General features: G+C 56.0%; 1 protein-coding gene across 3 annotated transcripts in view; it reads right to left on the reverse strand.

Annotated features, from left to right (window-relative positions):
• COL17A1 (collagen type XVII alpha 1 chain) overlaps positions 1 to 22432 on the reverse strand; it is a 52301-nt gene that overhangs the window by 5150 nt on the left and 24719 nt on the right. For all 3 annotated transcript variants that reach the window (XM_049103582.1, XM_025467116.3, XM_049103581.1), the window contains 33 exons: positions 22207 to 22368; positions 21754 to 21834; positions 20636 to 20680; positions 19499 to 19696; positions 18687 to 18905; positions 18361 to 18390; positions 17979 to 18005; positions 16573 to 16599; positions 16418 to 16480; positions 15552 to 15656; positions 14775 to 14837; positions 14101 to 14136; positions 13606 to 13659; positions 13327 to 13362; positions 12805 to 12840; positions 12084 to 12146; positions 10943 to 10978; positions 10571 to 10642; positions 9515 to 9541; positions 8547 to 8582; positions 6592 to 6627; positions 6261 to 6341; positions 5100 to 5135; positions 4504 to 4581; positions 3565 to 3618; positions 3218 to 3271; positions 2528 to 2587; positions 2173 to 2199; positions 1813 to 1845; positions 1661 to 1726; positions 1317 to 1358; positions 727 to 852; positions 71 to 208 (listed from right to left, as the gene is read on the reverse strand). In XM_049103582.1, the coding sequence (XP_048959539.1) occupies positions 71 to 208; positions 727 to 852; positions 1317 to 1358; positions 1661 to 1726; positions 1813 to 1845; positions 2173 to 2199; positions 2528 to 2587; positions 3218 to 3271; positions 3565 to 3618; positions 4504 to 4581; positions 5100 to 5135; positions 6261 to 6341; positions 6592 to 6627; positions 8547 to 8582; positions 9515 to 9541; positions 10571 to 10642; positions 10943 to 10978; positions 12084 to 12146; positions 12805 to 12840; positions 13327 to 13362; positions 13606 to 13659; positions 14101 to 14136; positions 14775 to 14837; positions 15552 to 15656; positions 16418 to 16480; positions 16573 to 16599; positions 17979 to 18005; positions 18361 to 18390; positions 18687 to 18905; positions 19499 to 19696; positions 20636 to 20680; positions 21754 to 21834; positions 22207 to 22368 (2247 nt within the window). The remainder of the gene's footprint in view (positions 1 to 70; positions 209 to 726; positions 853 to 1316; positions 1359 to 1660; positions 1727 to 1812; positions 1846 to 2172; positions 2200 to 2527; positions 2588 to 3217; positions 3272 to 3564; positions 3619 to 4503; positions 4582 to 5099; positions 5136 to 6260; positions 6342 to 6591; positions 6628 to 8546; positions 8583 to 9514; positions 9542 to 10570; positions 10643 to 10942; positions 10979 to 12083; positions 12147 to 12804; positions 12841 to 13326; positions 13363 to 13605; positions 13660 to 14100; positions 14137 to 14774; positions 14838 to 15551; positions 15657 to 16417; positions 16481 to 16572; positions 16600 to 17978; positions 18006 to 18360; positions 18391 to 18686; positions 18906 to 19498; positions 19697 to 20635; positions 20681 to 21753; positions 21835 to 22206; positions 22369 to 22432) is intronic.

A 22432-nucleotide genomic window follows, 5' to 3' on the forward strand; every position in this document is an offset into this window, starting at 1 on the left:
CGTTAAGTGAGGAAGCCTGCAAAGTGGCCATGGGAGGAAGGGGTCATGACAGGACCGGGGGGAGGCTTACTCTGTAAGTAGCTGCTGACGCGGCTTGCCAGCTCTGAGTAGTCGAAAGTCTCCCCCGCAATGGTGGTGACAGGCCCCGGGGGACCAGGGGGGCCTGGGGGACCCTGAACTCCAGAGAGGTAAGACCTAATGCTGTCACCTGCCAACAAAGAAGGCAAAGTCAAGCCGGTCCCCAAGAGGGCATGTCCTCCCCACAGAGATGACCTGCAGCACTTGATGAGATGCCTTCCCCACCACAGTCATGGGCCAAGGCAGGGCCAGCAGGGAGCCCAGACTCCTGGTTACAGATAGAGAAGCTGAGGACCAGCCTGTGTGGTAGCCGTGAGAAGGTGGGTGTTCGGGGAGTGCATGGACATGCAGTCCTGGCTCCAGGGTCAGACTTCTGACCTAGGCCTGGGCCTATAGACTGCTACCCCCTGCCACACACAACACCCCTCTGGCCCCGCTCGCCGCCTCCGGCTCCCACCCACTCCCAGAGCCTCCCCCACCTCCCCGCACTGGTACAGGCAACGGGATCTGTCATGTTTATTTACATAAGGAGGAGGGGACTGGAGGCTTCCTGAAATAGCCGAGCTCCAGAAAGCACTGGAGATGCCCCAGCAGTGTGCGCACGCGCGCGCGCACACACACGCACACACTCAGGCCCCAGGCACTCACTCTGCAGGTATTCAGAGATGTACTGCTGGATTTCCCGGCCAGAGCTGCTGATGGAGCCCGGAGGCCCCGGTGGGCCTGGAGGGCCTGGTGGACCTGGCATGAACATGGTGCTCGACGATGACCCCCCTGCAGGAAGGAAAGCTTTCTAAGTCCGACACCCTAGGGTCAAAGAAGGGCCCAGAGACTGCTTCCACAGCCTGAGGAGGGAAGGTCGTTCTTAGTGGAAGAAATAAGATAGTGGCAAAGAGGAGGGTCTCTCCATAGGGAGAAGGGAGTGAGTGCTTGTAGCGAGCACTGTCCGAAAGGGGCACAGAGTCGAGCCTGCCCAGGCCAGACCCTCCCTTCAGCAATCTGCTCAGCACCCCAGAGGCTCCCTCACCTCTGAACACCTGGCTCCCAGGTCTGTCCTGTGTCATCTGGCATCGTTAGCCACCTGTACTGTACCAGTCCTTCCCTCGCACCCCTACCAACTTAAAGGGCTCACAGGCTTAGCACATCACTGAACCGTGGGTAGGTGGGTGGGTGGGTTGATGAATGAATCGGAATCCTTGCTTGAATTAGGGGAGAACTTTGTCACCTTTGGCTCTTACCTTGAGAGAGTCTGCCAGGCATGCCAGGGACCCCAGGATCACCTGGAATCCAAAACCAGAAGCCCTGTTTGCATCACCTCCTCCAGGAACCCTTCCGTGGTTAGGCCCAACCACGTTCATCAGCATGTGACTCAACAGCTACCCCACGTGTCTCAGTTTCTGCGGTGCTACGGCAGCTCCCTTCAGGTAGAGGCTGTGCTCACGTCCTCATCCCACTTGCCCTCCAGCCTCTCCTTCCTCCCAAGCCTTTAGCACCAGTAGGTACCCACTAGCTTCTGTTCAGACTCTGGGAGCCATTCTTGCCTTCATGCCTCACTGCCTTCCTGGCTGCTCCCCTCACTGACCTTTGTCACCCTTGGGTCCCCGGGGGCCAGGTGGTCCTTGCAGGTTGAGTCCAAGAGAACTGGAGCCTGGTAAGCAACAACACACGGTGCAGTCAGCCAGGGCTGAGGGGCTCTGGCCAGAGCCAGCAACGGGCCAGGGGCTTAGCACTCACCGGAGCCTGAGAATCCTGGGGGGCCTTGCTCGCCTGGGGACACACCGAGAGGGGTCAGTCAGTGGTGCGCTCCTCCTCCCCAGGCCCAGCCCTGACCCCACCTTCCCTCCTCCCAAAAGGCTCTCCAACACTCATGATGCTGAGGCTGCACTCCCTTTGGGCAGCGCTAGAGCTGCCACAGGCCCATGCGCGCAAACACACACACACTCCCGACTATTCACAGACACCCACCCTGATCTACCTGCACTCATTTGGACAAAACTCATTTACAGGAAGCTCAAGGCTCTCGGAAGGTCAGCTTTTGCCACCCCCCACCCCCACTGCCACCCCACATCTTGTTTGGTGCCAGCTTTACTGTACCTTGGTGTCCTCGAGGGCCTGGGGGGCCTGAGGGAAGGAGGCAGACAGTCGTGAGATGCGTGCCCACCGGGTGCTATGGCTTCAAGGGGCCCGTAGGGGAAGGGACAGGGCCCCTGTGCTGGAGCAAACACAGGGCCCGAGGTTCCTCACACCTCTCCTCCCGGCAGGCCAGCGCAGAGGCGGCGATGTGTTGTAGAGCTTCTAGCCACCATGCCCCCCACCCCACGTTCCAGACTGCCGAGCTCCTGGTGGGATGTGGCAGGAGGATGCATAAATGCCCCAGTGTATCCAACCCCATCCGACTCTCCTGGCCACCTTGAGCAAGGAGTCTTCTGCGTCCCAAGACGCTACTCACCTTGGTCTCCCTTGGGGCCTGGGGGGCCAGGGGGCCCTGGGGGACCGGAGAAGTAGGTCTCTGCAGAGGAAAAAGAGTGTGGGCACAGAGGTATTTGTGAGAGAGGAGCACCTACCATGGAGCCTGGCACACGGCACATGCTCAGTCCACACCTTTCAGACAGGTGGGTGGGTGGATGGATGGATGGATGGATGGATAGATAGAAAAATAAGTGAAAGAAAAAACTAACAAATGGTTGGATGGATAAATAGATGAGTGGGTACATTTTCCATGAGGGACAAGTTCTAGGCTAATATTTGCTCTAAAGTTATTTCCATGTGTTTCCGTGTTGTTCTGTCAACATTTATCTCCTTTCAATGTGTATCCTGCCTACTTATCAGACTTGGGCTTCCCAAGGACAGAAACCAGGTCCCCAGTCACAAATGAGTCTGTCCAGAAGCTCCCCAAGGGCAGAACTCGCTCCCTCCCTCTGACCAGCTTAGCTGCGGGGGCGGGGCGGGGGGCTGGTCTGGCTTCCTGTTCTCCCTGCAGAACTCCCGTTCTACAGAGTTCATGCAAACACACCCTAGTGGCAGGTCTGAGGAGGAAGCCTGACGAGCGGGTCAGGAAGGCCATATGCTTGTGACCACAGCAGGTCCAGGGACTGGGGCTGAGGTGGACAACAGGTGGGACTTGACTCTGTAACATTACCTGAGTTGCTCAGCAAAGATCCCGGAGGGCCCGGCGGGCCCGGCCGGCCTTCTCCTAGAAAAAGAACCACCAAGACTTTGTAAAGCCAGGCTACGGGCCAAGAACCCTGTGCTGGGGAGAAGTGGCAGGTAAGCTCTTCCCGAGAGCCAGGCCCAGGCTCTGGGTGCCAATGCTCTCGTATCTCTTGCCGGGGAGCTCGGCCTTCACCTGTGGGGCCTCAGGGTCCTGGCGGACCCGAAATGGAAGGTCTCGCAGAAGAGAGCAAGCAAGAGGCCACGCTGAACTCAGGGAGCGCATCTCGGCTTCCTCACAATCCCCCACCTTCCAATGATCCCTGAGATGCTTACCTGGAGGCCCTGGTGGTCCAGGTGGGCCTGGGGGACCCCGTAAGTCAACACCTTCTGTGGAGAGAAAAAACAGAAATGAGTAAAAACTCACATCAGGCTGTTCTCTGCCAGCCTCAGCCGTCATGAGGATCCTCAGGGCCAGGCACCCCGGGGCTACACTCACACCTCAGAGGCCAGCTCTGCTAGGGTGCTCCTCACTCACAAGCGGGGCGGGGCAGGGCTCCAGGCACACTCCCCGGTAGCTGATGTGGGCACACGGCAGTGGGGGGGGGGCGGCTAAGTACATGGTGTTGGTGTCAGATAGCCTACGTTCAAAATCCTGCTCTGCTTCCAGCTGCTGACTTTGGGCAAGTCCTTGATCCCTTTCGGCCTTGCTTGCTCTTCTCTAAACCAGAGGCCTAAAACCCACGTCACAGCACGTTGTGCAGACCCAGGGAAGTACTGCGACATGTGTCTAGCACACAGTGACGGCCGGACAAAGCTGGCGTGGTCTTTGCCACTCGGGCCTCTAAGAAGGAGGCCCGGTGGCAGGTCTGCATGGGTTCTTTAAAGGACCCTGGGAACAGAAGAACCCAGAACTCACCCTGCAGGTGGGGTCTGTGGCTGAGAACCCATAGACCCTTGTCACTGTACCAAGTGGGGGATGCAGTACTCCTGCCAGCCATCATCCCAGTGCCCAGCTCACTACAGAGGCCCCACTTGACTCTGGTCCCCCTAGAATCCCGAGAACCTCTGACAGCTGCCCCATCCAGTGACTCATCCCCCAGAGTTGACAAAAGCCCTGCTGTTCCTTCCAGGCTAGCATTGCCTTTCAGAGGAACTCGTCATCCTCGTTCACACTGGAGCTCAGGATGACGCACTGGTACAGCTGCTACAGGCCCCGTCTGTCCTGCTCCCACCCTGGTGTCCCCTCACCCCAGACAACACGGGGGCACTCACGGGTAGAGAGGAGCTCAGAGATGGAGCTGCTGCTGCCCATGAACGATTCGCCAGCAAGTCCTCGCTCGCCGCGTGGGCCTGTGTAAAAGACACACTTCAGGTGGGCACAGCCTGCAGTGACCCCTCCCAGCTTTCTGTCTAGAGGGCCTGGAGCCCTGCAGGTGCGCGGATGGGGCCAGAGAGTCGCCGGTGAACCTTCCTGTTTGTTGTCCCAACAGCCCAAGAGGAAATGGACCAACTTTTCCTAAGCCTGTTTTTTGGTGTTTGGATAGATGGCTGCACAAGTATCAGGGTCTGGTCACAAGAGGCCTGACACCTATGCCATAGCCAAGCCTGACCCTGACCAGGGGACCACACAGCCTCGGCCCCCTGCCCAAGGGCCCCTACATTCTCAGAAACACAAGAGGGAGGAGAGGTGTCTCCCCTGGCATTTGAGGCCCTGCAAGGCCCTGGGGGAAGCACCAGGTCACCCCCTCATCTCCCTTCCCCAAATTCAGGCCTGCCACTTCACCTAAAGATGGGGTTCCAAGTCCAGCCCGGGAAGGAGGCTTCCCCCGCTGAGCCCACAGTCACACGTTCTCTCAGGACTGACATACCTTGCTGTCCAGGGAGACCAGCTGGGCCCACAGGACCTGGAGATGGAGTCGGGAAGAAAAGGCTTTACTATACCTCTAGGGTCATAGTTCTAGAAAGGTCTGAAGAAAGGGCAGGGCAGGTGCCCTGGGGACACAGGTAGCTTCCTCCCAGGTGCAGAACAGTGGCCCAAAAAGGCGAGCTTGTTGACTGAGATTGGAGACCAGCCCTGTGACCCATCCTGTTAGAGCTCCTCTGCCCAACTCCAGGGCTTGGGGCAGGCCTGGGGCCACTGCCCCCCAGGTGGGGACTTCTCAGCACCCTCCTATCCTCCCTCTCACTGGAGCCGGTCAGGACAGAAGGCTGATCCATACCCGTGTGGGTTGCATTAAATCACCTACTTCATTTACATGTAAAATTTTTTATCTTTTTTATTTTTTTATTTTTATTTTATTTTATTTTTTTTCATGTAAAATTTTTTAAATTGAAAAATAGATAGGCACGCCTGGCTGGCTCAGTCGGAAGAGCATGAGACTCTTGATCTTGGGGTCGTGAGTTCCAGCCCCATGTTGGGTGTAGTGATTATTTAATTAAAAAAAACAAAAACAAAAAAATAGATATAAAATCACAGGTATTTTGGAAAAGTAGAAAAAAGTATCACCTATACTCCTTTAACCTGTAAGGATTTCATTTCCTTACAGCATGTTTTTTTTTTCTCATCTTGTAAAACTACAGTCGCAGCCTCAGAGGGCACAGGGCTCGAGCAACCTGCGCTTCTAAATGACGGCTGGAAGTCGGTGTGATTTTGTAGCGATCTCATTGCGGTTTGGACAATGTGGAGATGGTTTCTCCAAATAGATTCCTAGCATTTTTGTTGCCCTTAATGCATTTTATTAAATTGTTTTCCATAAAGCAACAAACTGAAGTCACACACAGGCTGCAGAGGCGGCAGGATCGGGGCCAAAGTCTGCCTCTGCTAGTTCTTAGCTGAGTGACCACAAGGCTGCTGCGGGCGGGGTGGGGGGGTGGGCAATGCCTGCCGGGTGGGGCTTGGGGTGCCTGCTGCGGCGAGAGGGGCGCTCACTAGGCTGGGCCCGAGCGGGCTCCTCCCTGGGGCTCAGGACCTAAGCAAACACTGCTGTACTTAAACTGCAACCAAGGAGTAAAGCAAGAAAACAACTGACCTGGGGCACCTGGAGGTCCTGGCGGTCCCATGGCTCCAGGAGGCCCGGGGGGGCCTGGGACAGTGATCGTCGATGATCCCTCTAAAAACAGAAGGCTTGTGACCCGAGACCCTTCTTCTTGCTGAGAGGCACTGGGACCCAGGCCAGGCTGCCTGCGGGGCAGGCTGCTGCCTCCTGCACCCACCTCCGCCCCATTACCTCTGACCCCAGGGCCCTCCCCCTGCTGCCAGAAACTCAGACTGGCACTGCCTGAGGGTGCCAAGGCACAGCCGGGGCAGATGTCCAGGACACAAGAGAGACCGAGGAGGGCCACCCTCCCGGGCCTGCCTACCTGATGTCATGATCCTGCCTGGAGCTCCAGGTTCACCTGCAGGGGAGGAGAAGTTATTCCCGGGGTTACTTAGCGGCTCCATAAGTCATTTCCAAGGCTTCTGATGGAGTTTGCAAGGCACTCCTGTGCCTCCAACCCCTGGGCTAAAGGCGTGTTAATGAACCACGGGGAGCATGTAGGATGCACCTGAGGCCACAACGAGCTTCCTGGCCCACATTAGTCCTTGGAAGCAGCTGGGACTCAGAGAGAGAGGAGAGAGAGGACATGGGAGGGTCTCCCTTCCCGCCAGGCCAGAAGGAGGCTGACTGAGAGTCATCCCCACTCCCACGCTGGGCCTCTCAGGCTCTTGCTGGGAATTGCCTCAGATGGAAGAGCCCCAAGAGGACAGAGGACAGAGGCCTGAGCCTGGGGGTGTAGAGCCTGGTCCCCAGAATGCCCCTCAGGACACAGACTCCTGGGACGGAAGTCGGGGCGTGCAAGAGGAGAAAGGGGAGCTGTGGCTGCTAAGTGCGGGAGCACTGGAGTCACACAGAGGTTGGCAGATTTCCTTCCTGCCTGTGTCTGAGAGGGTCCAAAATGCAAACGTGGGCAGAGGGCTTCCAACAAGGGGATTCGGGTTCATGCTTTCCCAAACTTATGGACCCTGACCCTGGACACTGCCCCCATGAAGCATCTCTAGAGCCTGGAAATGCACAGACCCCAGGGAACTGAGCGAGTAGGGTGGAGGACAGAAGAGCCCACCCCTGGGGTCCCTCAGGGGCCTCTTCTGTCATTTCCCAGGGTCTGTGGGCAAGCCCATCACCACACCGTGATGGAGACGATGATCCCCCTTGGAGGAAGTAGAGGGTGGTCTCTGCTTGCTATCCGCCAGTCCCTGGGGTCAAGTCAAGAGGAGAAAGCACTGGTGTTTGTTTTGTTGGAACACCACCCAGGGTTAGGGGAGACATTTGCCTCCTGTGCACACTGTCCAGAGGGGGCTCTGAAATCCCTCTGGGATAGCAAGTCACAGACCCTTGAGAAGGACAGGCTATCTGGGATCCTCAGGGCTGTCCCTTCTTACAGTGCTCTATCAATCCATGAACAGATCCATGGCTCCAGAGGTTTGTCTGCCAGGATGTAGGAACTCAGCTGTTATTATGTTGGAATTATATTGACTTGTCCCAAAAGAACTCCCTGGCCCAACCAGTCATTGGAGATAGTTTCTGGAAAGTAGTAATTTCATTCCTAGAGTCTCCTCCAGAGAATTGTGACTGCTCAGGATGGCACAGCTCCATGGAATGTCAGGATTTGGGAACAGAGTCACAGGGACAGAAGCAAAAGACTATCGCTGAGCACTGTCCGATCCTGGACTGGCTCAGGGTTGGTATCCAGGGGGTGCAGAATTGGACAACAGTGGAGGAGCAGAGCAGGACAGCAGGGGTACCACATGGGCCCCGGGCAGAGCCCTGCAGAGGATTCCTCTCCTAGAGCTCATCTGAGGTGCTCCTCCCTGACTGCGGAAAAGTCTCAGCTAGAAAACTTTGTGGGGTGCCCAGGCACACTGAGGGCTGCGGGAATGAGAAAGTTGAGGGTGGTCCTGTCTCAGGGAAGGGTCACCTGATGGAGGACCAGGGCTAAGCCAGGGAGACGGAGCATGAACAGGGATATTTTAGAGGCAAGCCAGGAGGCGGAAAGGCTCTGAGAGGAAGCACCCTTCCCGATCCTCCTTCAGCGGTGGCCTGGAGACATCTGGTGTACAGTGAGGTGCAGGACTGGGGGGGGTGGGGGCTTGAGGATTCAGGGCTCAATGGGTCAGAACAAATCCCTGGCTCCCCAGCCTCACAGCCTTCTGCTGATGCCACTAGATGCCACTGTTGATCCAGATTCTGGCCAGAGAGGGGCTCCCTCCAGCCGGGCTCTCCCCTCCTGCAAAAGCTAGTAAAAAGGAGGAACATCTGATTTGGAAAATCACTTGCCTTTAGCTCCTGGTCGGCCAGGGGTACCAGGAAGTCCTAATGGGATTAAAAACAAGTCAGTCGGGATGATTAAAGCCCAGCAATCCCAGACCCCTCTGGCAGGAACCCCGCTCCCTCACTGGGCACAGTCCCCAGTGCCCACTGAAACTGCAGACCCCGGGCTGTGCCTTCTGCTGTAGCCTGGGGGCCCCTCAGGGCTCTCACTGAGCCCTTCTCCCTCTCTGGGAAATGGGGCAACCACCAGGCTTGAGGGAGGCAAAGGCCTGCGGACTCGGCTTTGGAGGATGCCAGCCGGCCTGAATGATGAGCCCCTGTAGCCTGGGGAGCCGCCCCGGTCCCCACCCTCCCCAGCAGGGTAGGTGAGCAGGGGCCAGGGCTGCTTCCCATCTGGCAATTTTGTCTGCTGAGCATTTGAAGGCGGACCCTGTGCACTCAACTTTGCGGGGAGACCTGCTGTTTGATCTCATTTTGCATCGTTCCCTAAATTTCCTTTAGGAGCTGGGGCTGGGCATGGTGACAACTTCTCAAATCCAAATGGGTAAACCCCAGTGCCACTGTAGGGCCAACTCGGCCCCTGAAGCTGTCCCAGGGTGATCGGGCCCTTGCACGGGGTGAGCCCCTTTCCTACCCTGCCAGGGGGACACGAGGCCTCTGGGGGCCAGTGCAACTCCTGTGCCTGGAGCTTCCTCTCGGGGTTCCTGTACTCCAAGGCATACAGAATCGGCATATGATTTAACCATGTTTCTCCAGAACGGCTTTCTAGATTGTTTTGTATTTTTCCTTCCTAAGGGGTTTCTTAACACTCACAGGGAAAGAACCTGAACCAGTTTTTGCGCAGGTGGGTTGGTGGGTAGGGCGGCGTGTACAGGAGCAGGGGAAACTCAAGGGGACTGGAGAGGCATTTCCCACAAGCTGGAAGCGGGAGACCAGGCAGGGGGATCTGGATGCGGAGGGACCCGGTGACTCACCCTGAGGTCCTTGTGGTCCTGTGAAACCTACAGGAAGGAGAACAGAGAGAGGTGAGGGGTGGAGGGGCCGTGCCCTGAGCCGCAGGAGAGCAACTCCAGGGCCCTCCCAGGACAGGACGAAGAGCAGTTCTTTGCACTTCACAGTGACATGACCATGACTGTCAGGCCAAGGTTCCTGGCCTGACCCGGATCACACCCTTCGGCGTCTGAGAGCCAGGAACCCAGCGAGCTCCTCCACTCACGGACCCCAGTGCTGCCCCCACCCCCAAGGCTCCCTCCCTTGGTGCTTCCTGTCTGGGCACCTGCCAGAGGAGCCAGGAGGCTCCCCTGTTCCAGGCAGGCCCCTCAATAAATGCAGCCCTGCCCCTGCAGCTGCCTTGGCTCGCTGCCCTCTGCCCTCCTGGAGCTCTGCGGATCTTGCTCCTGTTGCGCCTTGAGTGGGAACCCTAAAAGTGGCCTCTCCTCTCAGACTGGCGGGTATCTGGTGAGGGTCCTGGGATGGCCAGAGGGGAAACAGACAGACAGACAGACGGAGGGGATGGGATCAGAGGAACAAGGCATGGAAATGGCCTTAAGCTCTGCAACTAATTTTTAAAAAGATTTTATTTATTTATTCATGAGAGACACACAGAGAGAGGCAGAGACACAGGCAGAGGGAGAAGCAGGTTCCCTGCAGGGAGCCCGATGTGGGACTCAATCCAGGACCCTGGGATCACGACCTGGGCCAAAGGCAGACGCTCAGCCATTGAGCCACCCAGGTGTCCCAAACTCTGCAACTGTTAAGAGATTCCTTGCTCCTTTCTAGAAGTCCTTGTTAATTAACTGTCAATCTCTCTCTTCCAAATTGCCAGAGTTGGTGACTGAACGGTGTCAGAACCTACAGTCACTGTACACAGCACAAGCCAGCTGTCACCTGGCAGCAGGTGAGAAGGCATGTGCATTCACCTGCATGCATCCTCCTCGCATGCACGCGCACGCACGCGCGCACACAGACACACACACACACACACACACACACACACACACGGCTGTGGCTCCCTCTTCCCACTCTGTTACCTGGCTTTCCTGGGTCTCCAGAAGGCCCTGGTGGGCCACGGGTTCCAGGCATCCCGGTTAGACCTTGTTCACCTAGAGAGAGCATGACCCACATGGAAAGGTTTTCCTGTTAGGAAAGCTGAACCAGCCAGCACAGCTGAGCCTATGGCTTCTTGAGATTTTACTGAGTAACTTGCTGGCAGGTGGAAAGGAGAGGGAAATAAGACCTGGGCCTCCCGGGGTTCCACATGGTGCATGCCCTGCTGGCGTGATGATTCAGAGGACTGGGCCCTGCCTGCTGGGACATGGGCAGGGCAGGGCAGGGCTGGGCTGGGCAGGGCTGGGCAGGGCAGGGCAGGGCAGTGAGAGTGAGAGAGGAGGGCAGGGACGCACCTCTTGGGCCTTGGTGTCCATCAGGGCCAGCAGGTCCTAGGAAAGCAGAACCACAGCTCCTCAGTTATCCCAGCAGCTATTTCTGGGATGCCCTGCAGCTTCTCCAGGCTGCCTCCCAGATGGGAGCCCGTGCGGCCCCTCCCAGAGCCGCCAACCATGGAAGAAGCCCTGTCTTTGTGATCCCCTCTGGATGCCACTTTCTCCCTGGCCTCTTCCCCTAAACCAGGAATGTGTGTTTTCCTGCAGAGAATGAACAGGCCGGCAACTCCCCATTGCATCCCTAGGGCCTACGGGGCGACTCCGCACACACCAGAAGCTCCATCTGTGTTTGTCTTGTTGAGTCAGGGTCCTTCAAGCTCTCATCTCCTCTGCTCTGGGCATTTTGCTAACCTAAGTCCAAGGTGGTGTCCTTCTGGGACCACGTCTCACTCCTCCACCCCTTTTTCTTTCCTCCCTCATGTTGTCTCTGCATGAAATGTTCTAAACTGACCATGATGAAATCGTCCTTACTTTCTAAGCCCATATGAAATGCACCCTCCTTCATCCTTCTAGTGGGAAGGGAGCTCTCCCTGCTGTGTCCCCGTGGCACACTTTATCTCCCCTTGCAGGAGGTAAAGCATCTTACTTGGCGCACACGGCGTCCTGTATACATTCGGGGCTTCCTCACTCTGTTAAACGAATGAGAAAGTGAACATACCACAACCCCATCGGTGGAACTTAAACCCTTTTAGGGACTTGGTGCTAAATGCTTGACACTTGGAGGGTCCGTGGTCAGCTTCCACGTCCTGGTTGACAGACACCTTGCTAAGAGCAGCAAAATAGCCAACCCCTGGATGTGGCTGTGACAGCAGCTCTGGAGTACCATGGCTGGGCCTGGAATACTGGGGGTTCCAAAGGACCTCCATACTTATCTGTCCTCCCCAGGGGCCCAAGTGACTCAGAGGCAGGGACTGGCATGGATGCGCCACCAACCCCCCAGCAGTGAGAGACCCAGAGACAACTGCCAGACCCAGAAACGGCCTGTAGACAGACCCTCTGCCGGAGGCCCGCAGATTGGAGGGCAGGAGAGGCAGCTCCAGACGCAGGCTCTGGGCTCTCCCGCCAGGACCACCCACCGCATCCATTCCTTTGGGACACTCACCTACTGCTCCTTTAGCTCCCGGCTCGCCCACGGCACCAGGCAAGCCTCTCAAGCCCGGCTCACCTGCAAAGGAAACAGGCTAGCTGACTGGAGGCTTCCAAGACACGCGTGCCTCGTGCCTATTAGGACGCCCCTCCCTCCCGCCACCCCCAACCTGCCACCTGCCCAACCCGAGGAGCCTGATGACAAACAGAGGTCAGGACACAGCCTCTGCTTAGCATCTATGGTCAGGGTCCCCGGCGAGGGCAGGCCCAGAGCCACGTCAGGGCTCAATCTTCCTTCTTGGCACCACAGAGCTGCCCCTTCGAGCCAAAGCACTGATCCCCTCTGGATGCCATTTTCCTTTTTTAGTCACTCAAGTTGGCAGGAGGTTAAGCGGACGAGAGGCTTACCACTAGTGCCAAAGCTCTGCTACTTTGGGAAGGGCTTAGTTTTCCCAACTGGATTCCCCCAAAATAATCCAAGACAATCAGATGCTCCCTTTTCTGTTCCAAACATTTACCGTCTGGACTATACATACATTTTGATGCTGGCTTATATGCCATTCACTCTTATTTTATCTTGTAGTGTTTTTTTTTTTTTTTTTTTTTCTAGATTACAGGTTTTTGGGTGGTTTTTAGACAGATTCTGTCTCACATTTCTGTACTTCTCTCCACCTCCAGGGCCTAGTGGATTTACGCGAAGTCTAATGGATCGCCACGGACGCCTGTGTGGGACTGACCTGTGAGGCCTCGGGGTCCTTTCTCACCCTGGTCACCTGAAACGAACATGGGGCAGGATGGGGTGGCAGGAAGCGCCAGTCCAGGAGCCAGGAAAACTCTCACTCAGCGAGAGACCCCTGGCTGTGAACACTTCTCACTGTGCCCGCAAGCTGTGGTCCGCAGGATGTTGGCAGGAACTGGACGCTGGAGAAGCTGAGAGCACGCATGCTCCCCCCTCCCTGGGTCAAGGCCCACCCGCAAACTGACCCCAGCCCCTGCTGTCACTTAAGTGGGTGCCATGGGTGCAAGGAGAACCAGACTAGAGGGTGCGTGTCTCAACACTGTGTCCTGGCCACACTGTGAACCACCCGGCTCTAGGGCTGTGACATAGCCCTGTTTCCCCTCTTCCTGTCTTAATTTCCCTAGCTGAGGGGCTGGGCTAGAATGAGCTCTCAGATATACCCCAGACTCTGAGGCAGGAGTCCTACTGGGGTTCCTCAGAGTCAGGCAACAATGGGGATGTCTGAGCAGCAGCAACGTACCTTTGGGTCCTGGTGATCCCAGAGGTCCTTTGTCACCTGGAAAGGTAATGGACAACTCTGTGTAAAGAGCCCTGGCAAGGAGGACACCCAGGGGAGGACAGTGTGTGTGTAGACAGGCTCTCCCGCCATCCTGACCTGCCCTCTGCTCACATACCTGTCAACCTGCTAAGGCTATTGGTCGCGTCCACCAGACCCTCCCTGTCCCCCAGACCCCCTCCTTCAGTGAGTGGCATCTATAGAGTAACCTCTCCTTCCTCCCAAACCCTCTCCCAAGCTTACCTTTGATACCAGGGAGTCCAACTTCACCTCGGAGCCCTTGTGGACCCATAGGGCCTGCAAACAAAGGAAGCCATGCAGAGAGCTGAGTGTCTCGTGCTCTGGGGCTGATGGACAAGAACATGGGGCACGGACTGGCATGCACACAGGTGTGCACACACCCTGAGGTAACAAGGGCTGTTCTCCACAGACTCCTCCCCATGTCTCTGCTACATCGTCCCGGGCCAGCTTCTGGCTCATGTTACCAGGCCTGGGTATGAGGACACCCTGTGGGACCCGGGCAGACATGGTGGCTGCAGCTCGAGATTCCCACAACAGCAGAAGGGCTCTGGCCCACTGAGAGGGACTCTGCTCAGGTGCAGCAGGATGGGGATCTGGGAACCACTGGGTACCCAGTGGATGGAAGTTTTGGGTCTCTGGAAGCCTCACTTTATAGGTTTTTTCCCTTTAGCATCCCTGTCTTTTCCCCAGAAACAGCACCTGCCACAGCATACTGACCTGGGGGACCCCGTGGGCCTGGAGAACCGCCAGAACCTGAGAAGGATGACAAGACAGCTGCTATCAGGGGCAGGGCACAGGCCAGGGATGTCCGAGCCTGTGGTGAAGGGCAGGTGGGGGCTCACTCCCAGGGGACCCCAAGCCAGTGGGTGAGAGAGTGACCCCAGTGCAAAGTTCTCCTGAGGGAGGCAGCTGCAGGTGTGGGATCCAGAGACCCCTGCTCCTTGGCAGTCAGAGGCAAACATCTGGGCCTGAGCAGCAGCAGGGAGGAGAGTTGGCCAGACGGGTGCCAGACAGGCCCCCTTCACCCTGAGTTGTCCAGACATGTTGCTTTTGAGCGAGCGCTTCTGGGCACCAGTCAGGTGAGGTAGTTGTCTGGCTTCAGACTTTCGGACCCATCCACTCGCTCAGGGGCCACGTAACAGGGCCACTGAAGAGCAATGGAAACATGGTCCCAAATCTACCATGAAGCCAAAAATACAGCCCCAGTTCTGACCCCCAGGGACTCCTTGGTGTGTGTGTTGGGGGGAGGGGGAACGCTCTTTGGGCCCACTGTCCCTGCACAGGCCTGGGGCAGTAGGTCAGGGCTGCTGGGATCCCAGCACCTGGCCCTCTGTGACCCATCCTGGTCCCGGATGTGGCAAATCTGGTTACTGTCCTGGCACCTGACTCACCTTTGGGACCCACAGATCCTGGGACGCCAGGTGGGCCCTGAACACCGGGTTCACCAGCAGCCCCTGGGGAGACATGAGAAGGCCCTCAGTTTGGTTTCCAGCAGGCTGGGCAGTGTCATTTTGGGAGACACTCCCCAACCTGCTGGTGATCTCTGATCCATTTGATCCTCCTCGAGGCCACGAATCTGCAAAACACCTTCAGTTTCTACCCACAGAGCCTTTCTATTCCATGCGGTGGCACCCAGTCAGTACTCCATATTTGTTGCCTGGTTGACCAATATTTTTAAAGGAAAGTGAAGCTAAAAACAAAGCTTCTTGCCCATGATCTTTTGGCATTGCGAGCACTTCTGGTGTCTGTGCTTGGCTCCCCCTGATAAAAGCAGACTCACAGTTAAGAATCTAGTTGTAGAGTCTTCCCTGCCTCCGCCAGGGCTGGGCCTGTGTCTTCTCCCCTGCCTCCTTCCAGCCATGAGAGGCTCAGGACCTACACTCTGCTCTGCCCTCAGCCCTGCTCTGCCCTGAGCTCCTCACCTCAGCCTGACTCTGCGCTGCCCACCAGGGAAGACCTGCTCTCCCCGTGACCGTGTTCTTTGTCGATTCCAAGCACTGCAGGGTTCTTAGCTTCAGACCTGAGCCCACAGCCCAGCCCACATCCCCTCATTAGAGCAGGCCTGAGGTAGATGCTCAGCAAAGGTGAGCGAAAGGAAGGAGGAAGAAGGACCTTAAGAAGGAAGCATGGATGCGGCTCACACTCCTGGTGAAGGACAAGCCTCTTACCTCTGTCCCCTTTCTCTCCAAATCCAGGAGGCCCTGGTTCACCACGAGGTCCCATGGGGCCTTCTCGCCCTCTCTGGCCCATGGGTCCCTCCATGCCTGGTTCTCCTAAAGAAAGGAACAGGCATCTCAGGGTTAGGACCCGATGCCGAGGCTGAGGGCTCCATCGGTAGCATCCGGCTGACACATCTCCTGCCTGGAGCCCCCACGCTGGTCTCCCGGCTTCTCCCTCCCCCTATAGCCCAGGCTCAACCCAGACGCTAGAGTGACCCTTAGAAAATGCAAGTGGATCACACCCTACTTCTGCCCCAAATCTATGAATGGTTTCTTCACTCACTGGGAGTAAAAGCTGAAGTGTTACCACAGCCTCCAAGGCCCCACAGGATCAAGAGGCCTACTGCTCCTCCACCGAGTCTTCTGGAGCTCCAGCCAGGCCTCCCCTTCCTCCTGTGCCCCAGGGCCTGTGGCTGCTCCCTCTGCCTGCAGTGTTCCCCCCACGTCTCCCATGCCTGGCTCCCCAACCCTCTTCAAGTCTGTTCAAATGGCCGCTTCTCAGTGAGGCCTTCCCTGACAGCAGTATTTAAATGTACCCCTTCTCCACTCCTAGCACCCGCCCGGGTCAGTCTTTCCCATTTCAGGAGCCACCTCCCACCCTGCTCTGCACTTCATCTATTTGTCATGTCTTTTGTCTTTCTCCCCAACTCAAAGATAAGCAGGGGTTTCTGTTTTGCTCACCAAAGTCTCTCCAACTCCTAAAACAGAGTCTGGCACACAGCAGGCACTTAATAAATGTTTACTGACTGACTGACTGACTGACTGACTGACTGAATGGATAAAAGAACAAAACAACAGAAAAAAGTGGTTCTTACCCACACTGCCTTTTTGTCCCTTTGGTCCTTGTGGACCCGGGTGGCCCAAGACCCCAGGGATGCCTGTGGATACACAAGAACACCTTAGCCCTGTGTTTCCCTTAGAACTGGGAGCCAGGGCTGGGCTGCCTGCGACAGGAGCCACACGTACACACCTGGAGTCCCGGGGAGCCCTCGGTCTCCTGTGGGGACAGAGAGAAAAGTGAGAAGTTAGAGGACTTGTGTCCATTACCTAAAAGAGCCACTGGTAGGACTCAGGTAGGATTGCCAAATTCAGTTTGCACTACAGATAAATGTGGAGTAAATCTATATGTTTATTGCAATATTTGGGACACACTTACAGTGAAAAAGCATTTATCTGTAACTCAATTTGACACCTTATATTTTATGGCAACCAGAGAGTCAGGGACTCCAGGACCAACAGTCCTCATCTCCAGCGTGGTCAGGAGGGGTGTGTGGCCTCAGTGCAAGCTGGAGCCGCAGAGAAAAGGGCCAATGCAGTGACCCAGGCTGGGAGTGGGAGGCAGGGAGTCCTGAAGGGAAGTGGAGAAACCCCAATTCCTGCCCTGGAATCTCTTGAGAAGGGAGGTGAAGTTGGGGACAGAGAGACAGCCCTGTCATCTTGAACAGTGGTTCTCAGAAGGTGCACCCCTGGCCTCAGAAACCCCGGGGTGATCACAACCCTTAACTCCTCCTGCCAACCACACCTGCCAAATCAGAGGTTCTGGAAGGGGGCCCAGAATCTTCTGGCAATTCCCCTAACACACTTAAGTTTGCAAACCCCACTCAGCCAGATCAAGGGGTGCTGCTGTGTGGTCATTGGGTAGGGAACCTCTTTCTCCCATGGGTTTGTCCTACTGATTATCAAACCACTTTTCTGAGGGAATAGACAAATTTCCTACAGCATATGTCATATGTTACACAAGTTAGCACATGATAGTTCCCCAGCTAACACACACTGTGGGGCACCTTTTCCTGTGACTATGTCCTGCCTCCCTGCTGGACTGCCCACTCCCTGAAGGCAGGTGGTGTTGCCCTACTGGATTCCCCCACAGGAGCCCCATTTCTGACTGTTGGGTGTCATCTCCAACCTTCTCCTACTAAGACCCCTGTGAGCAGGCTGCTCACCTCCAGTGATGGTCCCTGACCTGGGTCATCAAAATTAAACTGAGGAGAGGAGGGAGGGATCCAGTCCCAGAGGATCTGATTCCTGGCAGGGACCAGGAACCTGCAGATCTAGAAATCTCACTAAGGATTGTGTAGAGTAGCAGGTGCTTGGGCCGCCCTTTGGAGCTGAGGGGGATATAGGCCCTGGACTGCCTTTGGAATGCTTGTTGGGGAAGTCCTTAGAACCTTGAGGAGGGACAAGGGACAGTGCTGCCCCAGACACACAGAGCCCTGCTCTGTCACTAAGCCCCCTGACCCTGAAAGCCCAAGGGTCTGCAGGTCCTACACAAAGGAGAGCTGGCCAGGAAGACTGGTGTGCAGGAAACATGCTGGCTGACTGCCTTAAACCAACCCTTACTAACATTTTAGGTCCAAATCTCCAGGTTTGATTTACCTTTAGGGCCTTGACTTCCCATGTCACCTAAAATCAGAAAGATAAGAAAATCATGAGACACGGTGAGAACCCCAGGGGCCATTCTCTTCTACTGTTTGAAGACCCACAAACGGCAGTCCTGTGTGTGAGCTGGCATGAGACATGGGTTCCTCTCAGTCTCCAATCTGTGTCATTTGGGTACGTCATTGGGCCACTCTTCAGTGATGCCTGAGGTCCCTTCTCGTTCTAAGATATCTTGACCATAAAGCCAATCCTCAGCCCTCCTGACAGATACCATAAGCTCTTTCCACTGCTCATCCTTCAACTTGGAAGACCTGAACCCAGAAAACCCACTCCAAGGGCAGGAAAGGAGACCAGGGTCGGGGCTCAGACCACCCAGTACCTTTAGGGCCAGGGCTTCCTCGGAGATTTCCTACAAGAGAAGGTAAACCTGGAGTTAGCTGCACATCTCGTGTGTGTCACATGCACACGCACACATTCACACGAGGGGCATCATGGAGGCATGGGGGAGGAAACAGAGGCTGGGACCAGCAATCTGGGGCAGTTCTCCTCTAGGGGCCAGTTCTCCCAGCAGTCAGATGGGATGGCAGTGCTGGTCGCCCTCCGAGGCCCCTGGGTAGGACTGCACGAGCAGTGTGGGAGGGGATGCCAAGCACCCAGCCCCGGGAGCCAGCAGGCCTGGGCTCTGCCCCATGCCGCCGTGCTCACCGTTTTCTTGCTCGGCCATCAACCTGTTCCTCACGAACAGCCAGAGCTCCTCCTGCTGGTGGCCGTCAAGCCCTAGTTTGCCTCCTGCTTCCACGCTGGGCGCTTCCCCCTGCAGCCAGTCCTTGTTGGCCCGTTGCATCTCCTCCTTGAAAAGCAGCACGTTGCTCCGGCTCTGCTCCAGCTCTGCCACCCGTGCCTTCAGCGCCCTCACCTCCTCAGCTGTAAGGGGTGGATGGGAGGCTGGTCAGCCAGGCTGGGCTTCCCTGCACAGGGCTCGCCTCCAGGAGCCCCACCATGGCACCCCGGGGACATTGTGCTAGAAGCTGTACATAGAGACCCCCTGTTGTGACGGCCAGCGGTGGGAGGGGGCAGCTACTCAGATGGCAGCCCAGCCCTAAAGAAACCTGGCCTAGGAGTCAGTCTTCCCATGGGAGGTGGCGATGGCGTGGGCCCTCCTTCTCCCTGGGATCAGGTACAACAGGCCACACAGAGACCCATACAGGATGTGGGAAAGGTGAAAAGCAAAAAGGCTACGAGAAGGCCTGACTTGATTATGAAGGGCAGCCAACTGCTTGCTGAACAGGCTGTTTGGGGGACAGGGGGCCCTAGGCTAGTAGCCACACAGGGACTCCAGCTCAGCCACAGAGCAGCCGTGGGACCCTGGCCAGGTGCTTTTGGAGCCTCAGCTTGCTCATCTGCAGTAACAAGGGGTCTGTACCGATCATCTCTGACCCCCCAATCCTGCACACCTGGGCCATGCTGACTCCTGCCCTCTGAATGGGCAATGGGGCCCTGCCACTGCGGTCACATACCCAGAGCAATGAGGCCAAAGAGTAGCCCCAGGAGCAGCAGCCAGGTGAGCAACAGGCCCAGTAGCCACTTCCACCAGCTGCAGCAGGAGCCACAGGGGCACCAGGCTGGCGCTGCTCCCCATGGGCCACCACCGCCACCGCCGCCACCACCGCCACCACCACCACTGCCACCACCACGATGGTTGTAGTTGTGCATTTCTGTGGAAGACAAAGGAAGAGTAGGGTGAATGCAGTAGGTAGGCTCTTGTCCTCTTCCCTCCAAGTTCTCTGGTTTTGGGGGACTCCCCAGAGAGCTGAGGGAATGCTGGTGGGGCGGATAATTCCATCAAGGAGAAGGCTGACTCCTAGGAAAACACCAGGCCGTGGCTGGTGAAGAGCACATGGCTGTGCAGCCCAGAGGGGGTCCCCTCACCTCTGTTTCCTTCCTTATAAAATGTGGTTAAAAGATTGCCTACTTCTCAAGACGGTTGTTGAATGAAGGAAATAAGGTACATAAGGTAGTAGCACAGAACGCGGCACAGCACGGAGTTTAAAAGCCTTCGGGATGACCACTAATCTGCTAAGAGTTCCTGCATCTGATTATGGCCAAACCCAAAGCATTCCCACCTCCCCACCTCTGTTCCCACTGTTCCTTCTTCCTAATCCTTGCATGCCTGAAATTACACTCAGCACCCAAGTGTGGCCAGGAAGTATTTTGGGTATTTGTTTTGTTTGCTTTTTTTAGTGAAAAGTGTTTTTAGTGGCTAAAAGGGGCTGATAAGCTCTCACAAGGCTGTGGAAGCAAGTGAGTTAAGTATAAAGGGCTGGAGAAGTGCATTGTCTCAGTGGCACCTTGAAGCCCAGGCAGGGGGTGTTCTGTGAGACACAACAGCAGCTCCCGGACTGCTGGGAGACCCTGGACCCTGGACAGTGGCGATGGTGCCCACAGGGTACAGGCAAGGCCTGGGAGCACCCCCCGCCCGGCCCCCGCCCGAGCTGAGCTCCTTCTGCAGCCTCATCCCAGCTCCCAGCCTGTCCCCCCACCCCTGTGTCCTTCAGGCCTGCAAGGAAATGCTTTAGAAGTACGTGGCTCAGGTGTGCCCCTTCCTCAGTCTGTTCCTTCATCCTGTCACTGTAGGACCTGCTGCTGTCACCCACCTGCAGAGGCAGCCTTTCCCTTGGTGGACACAGTCTTCACGTCTCCTGGAAGGCAAAGACCGAGAACAGGTTGTGACCTGAGCTTTTCAACTACAGAAGCCCCCAGGGCAGCCTGAGAGTTGACCGTGGGCGGAACTTGTGGGAAATACGTTGTCCAAGATGTGGACGCTTATGTGGACGCTGATCTGATGTTTGCAACAATTACATCGATAAAAACATGGCTTGGCAAGCAATTAATAGTGGGGAAAACCAGCATCCTAACCCTCTTGTGACCCTAAATCTTTCAAGCCCAAGACATTCTTGGAGTTCCATGTTAGGAGTGACATTTGCTTTCAAATGATAAATGTGCTTATGAGAAAAGACTCTTGATTTCTCGGTTCAGGGACTCTGAACATGTTCCTCACCTGGGGTGGAGGGGCAGAGGGCTAGTTCATGAGTCCCTCCTACTCTCCAACCACTGAATGTTTGTGCGTATGTATGAGGTTTTCTGGGAAAACTGGTTACAGCTTTCATCAGATTCTGAAAGGGGTCTTTTGTCTCCACAGCCCCATTGCCACCCCTAAAATGGAAGTCTTCAAAGTAAGCATTTTCTCGGAGTCAGGCCTGCTAAAGATTGTAATGGATTTCATTTGCATTTTGAAAAGATGTTCTAGGACCCAATTTTTCTCTTCCTTTCCTGACCTCCCTGAAATCAGTAATCTGGAGAGAGTCTTAGGCTCAGAGCAGGCGAAGAAATGCAGTTATCCCGGAGAGAATCCAAATACTTGGGAAGAAAAAAATAAAGATAGCAAGGGCTTTGCAAAAACATTTTCTAGCTGTTCTGAAAATTATGGGACAGGGAGTAAGATGTCGTAGATGTCAGACACACCCCAGGAAGGTGTCGGCTGCAGTAATGCGCATGTGCACACACCACATACCCGGTGAGAGCTTGCAGAAATACAGTCTCTAACTCAGCGGGTTTGGGCTAGGCCCGGCCCTCTGCATTTCTAACACAATCCTGGGTGGTGCCCATACCGCTGGGCCAGCGGCCACAGTCTGAGCAGCGAGGTCTCGGAAGATAAATAAAGGAGAGGCAGACAGATCGAAGTCAGAGGGACAGTGCTCAGATTTCCTCTCACCATTGGCGTCTGATACCAGGCAGGTGTCAGCAGTGTAGGCAGCTTGCTTTTCTTTTTTGAGGGTGTCATCTGAAAAAGAAGCTGTGCGCACACCCGTGATCATCCAGGGTACTGTGCTCTCACTCCCTGCCGGCCCCAGAGCCACGCCTGGGTGGACACCCGGGTAGGAAGAGGGCCCCATGTTCCTGGGTTAATCTCCCACATCTGTGTATGTGGTTAGGAGACTTCCCATTGCCCCAAGACCCCTCTGGGAGTGTTTTGCCAGAATTTTCCTGGATATTTATCTAATTCAAGGCAGACCTGGAACATCGCATTCAGGCAGGCGTTTTTCATTTGAGTGGGGTCACTATGGTTTTCTTTATGAAAAGGTCTCAAACCACCCTGCTAGGACATTTGGTCCCCTACACCGTCTGCCTTTCTCCTGAAACCCGCCTAGCCTGGGCCCCCACGTACTTGCAGCGATGCTGGCAGGGGAGGCAGTGAAGACCTTCCCGCTGTCCTTGGTCATGATCAGCAGCTCCATCTCCTTCTTGGCTGGTGTGTTGTCTTTCTCCAGGATCAGGAATTTACAGTCCTTGTGCAAGAGATCCTCATTCTGGACATTTGTGGTGCAGGCTGGCAAGGAAAGGAGCCGGTGAGGAGAAGGACAAGGGAGAGAGGGAAGAAAGGAGCCAAAGAG

Source organism: Canis lupus, chromosome 28, assembly GCF_003254725.2.
Source record: "Canis lupus dingo isolate Sandy chromosome 28, ASM325472v2, whole genome shotgun sequence".
Classification (NCBI taxonomy): Eukaryota; Metazoa; Chordata; class Mammalia; order Carnivora; family Canidae; genus Canis; species Canis lupus.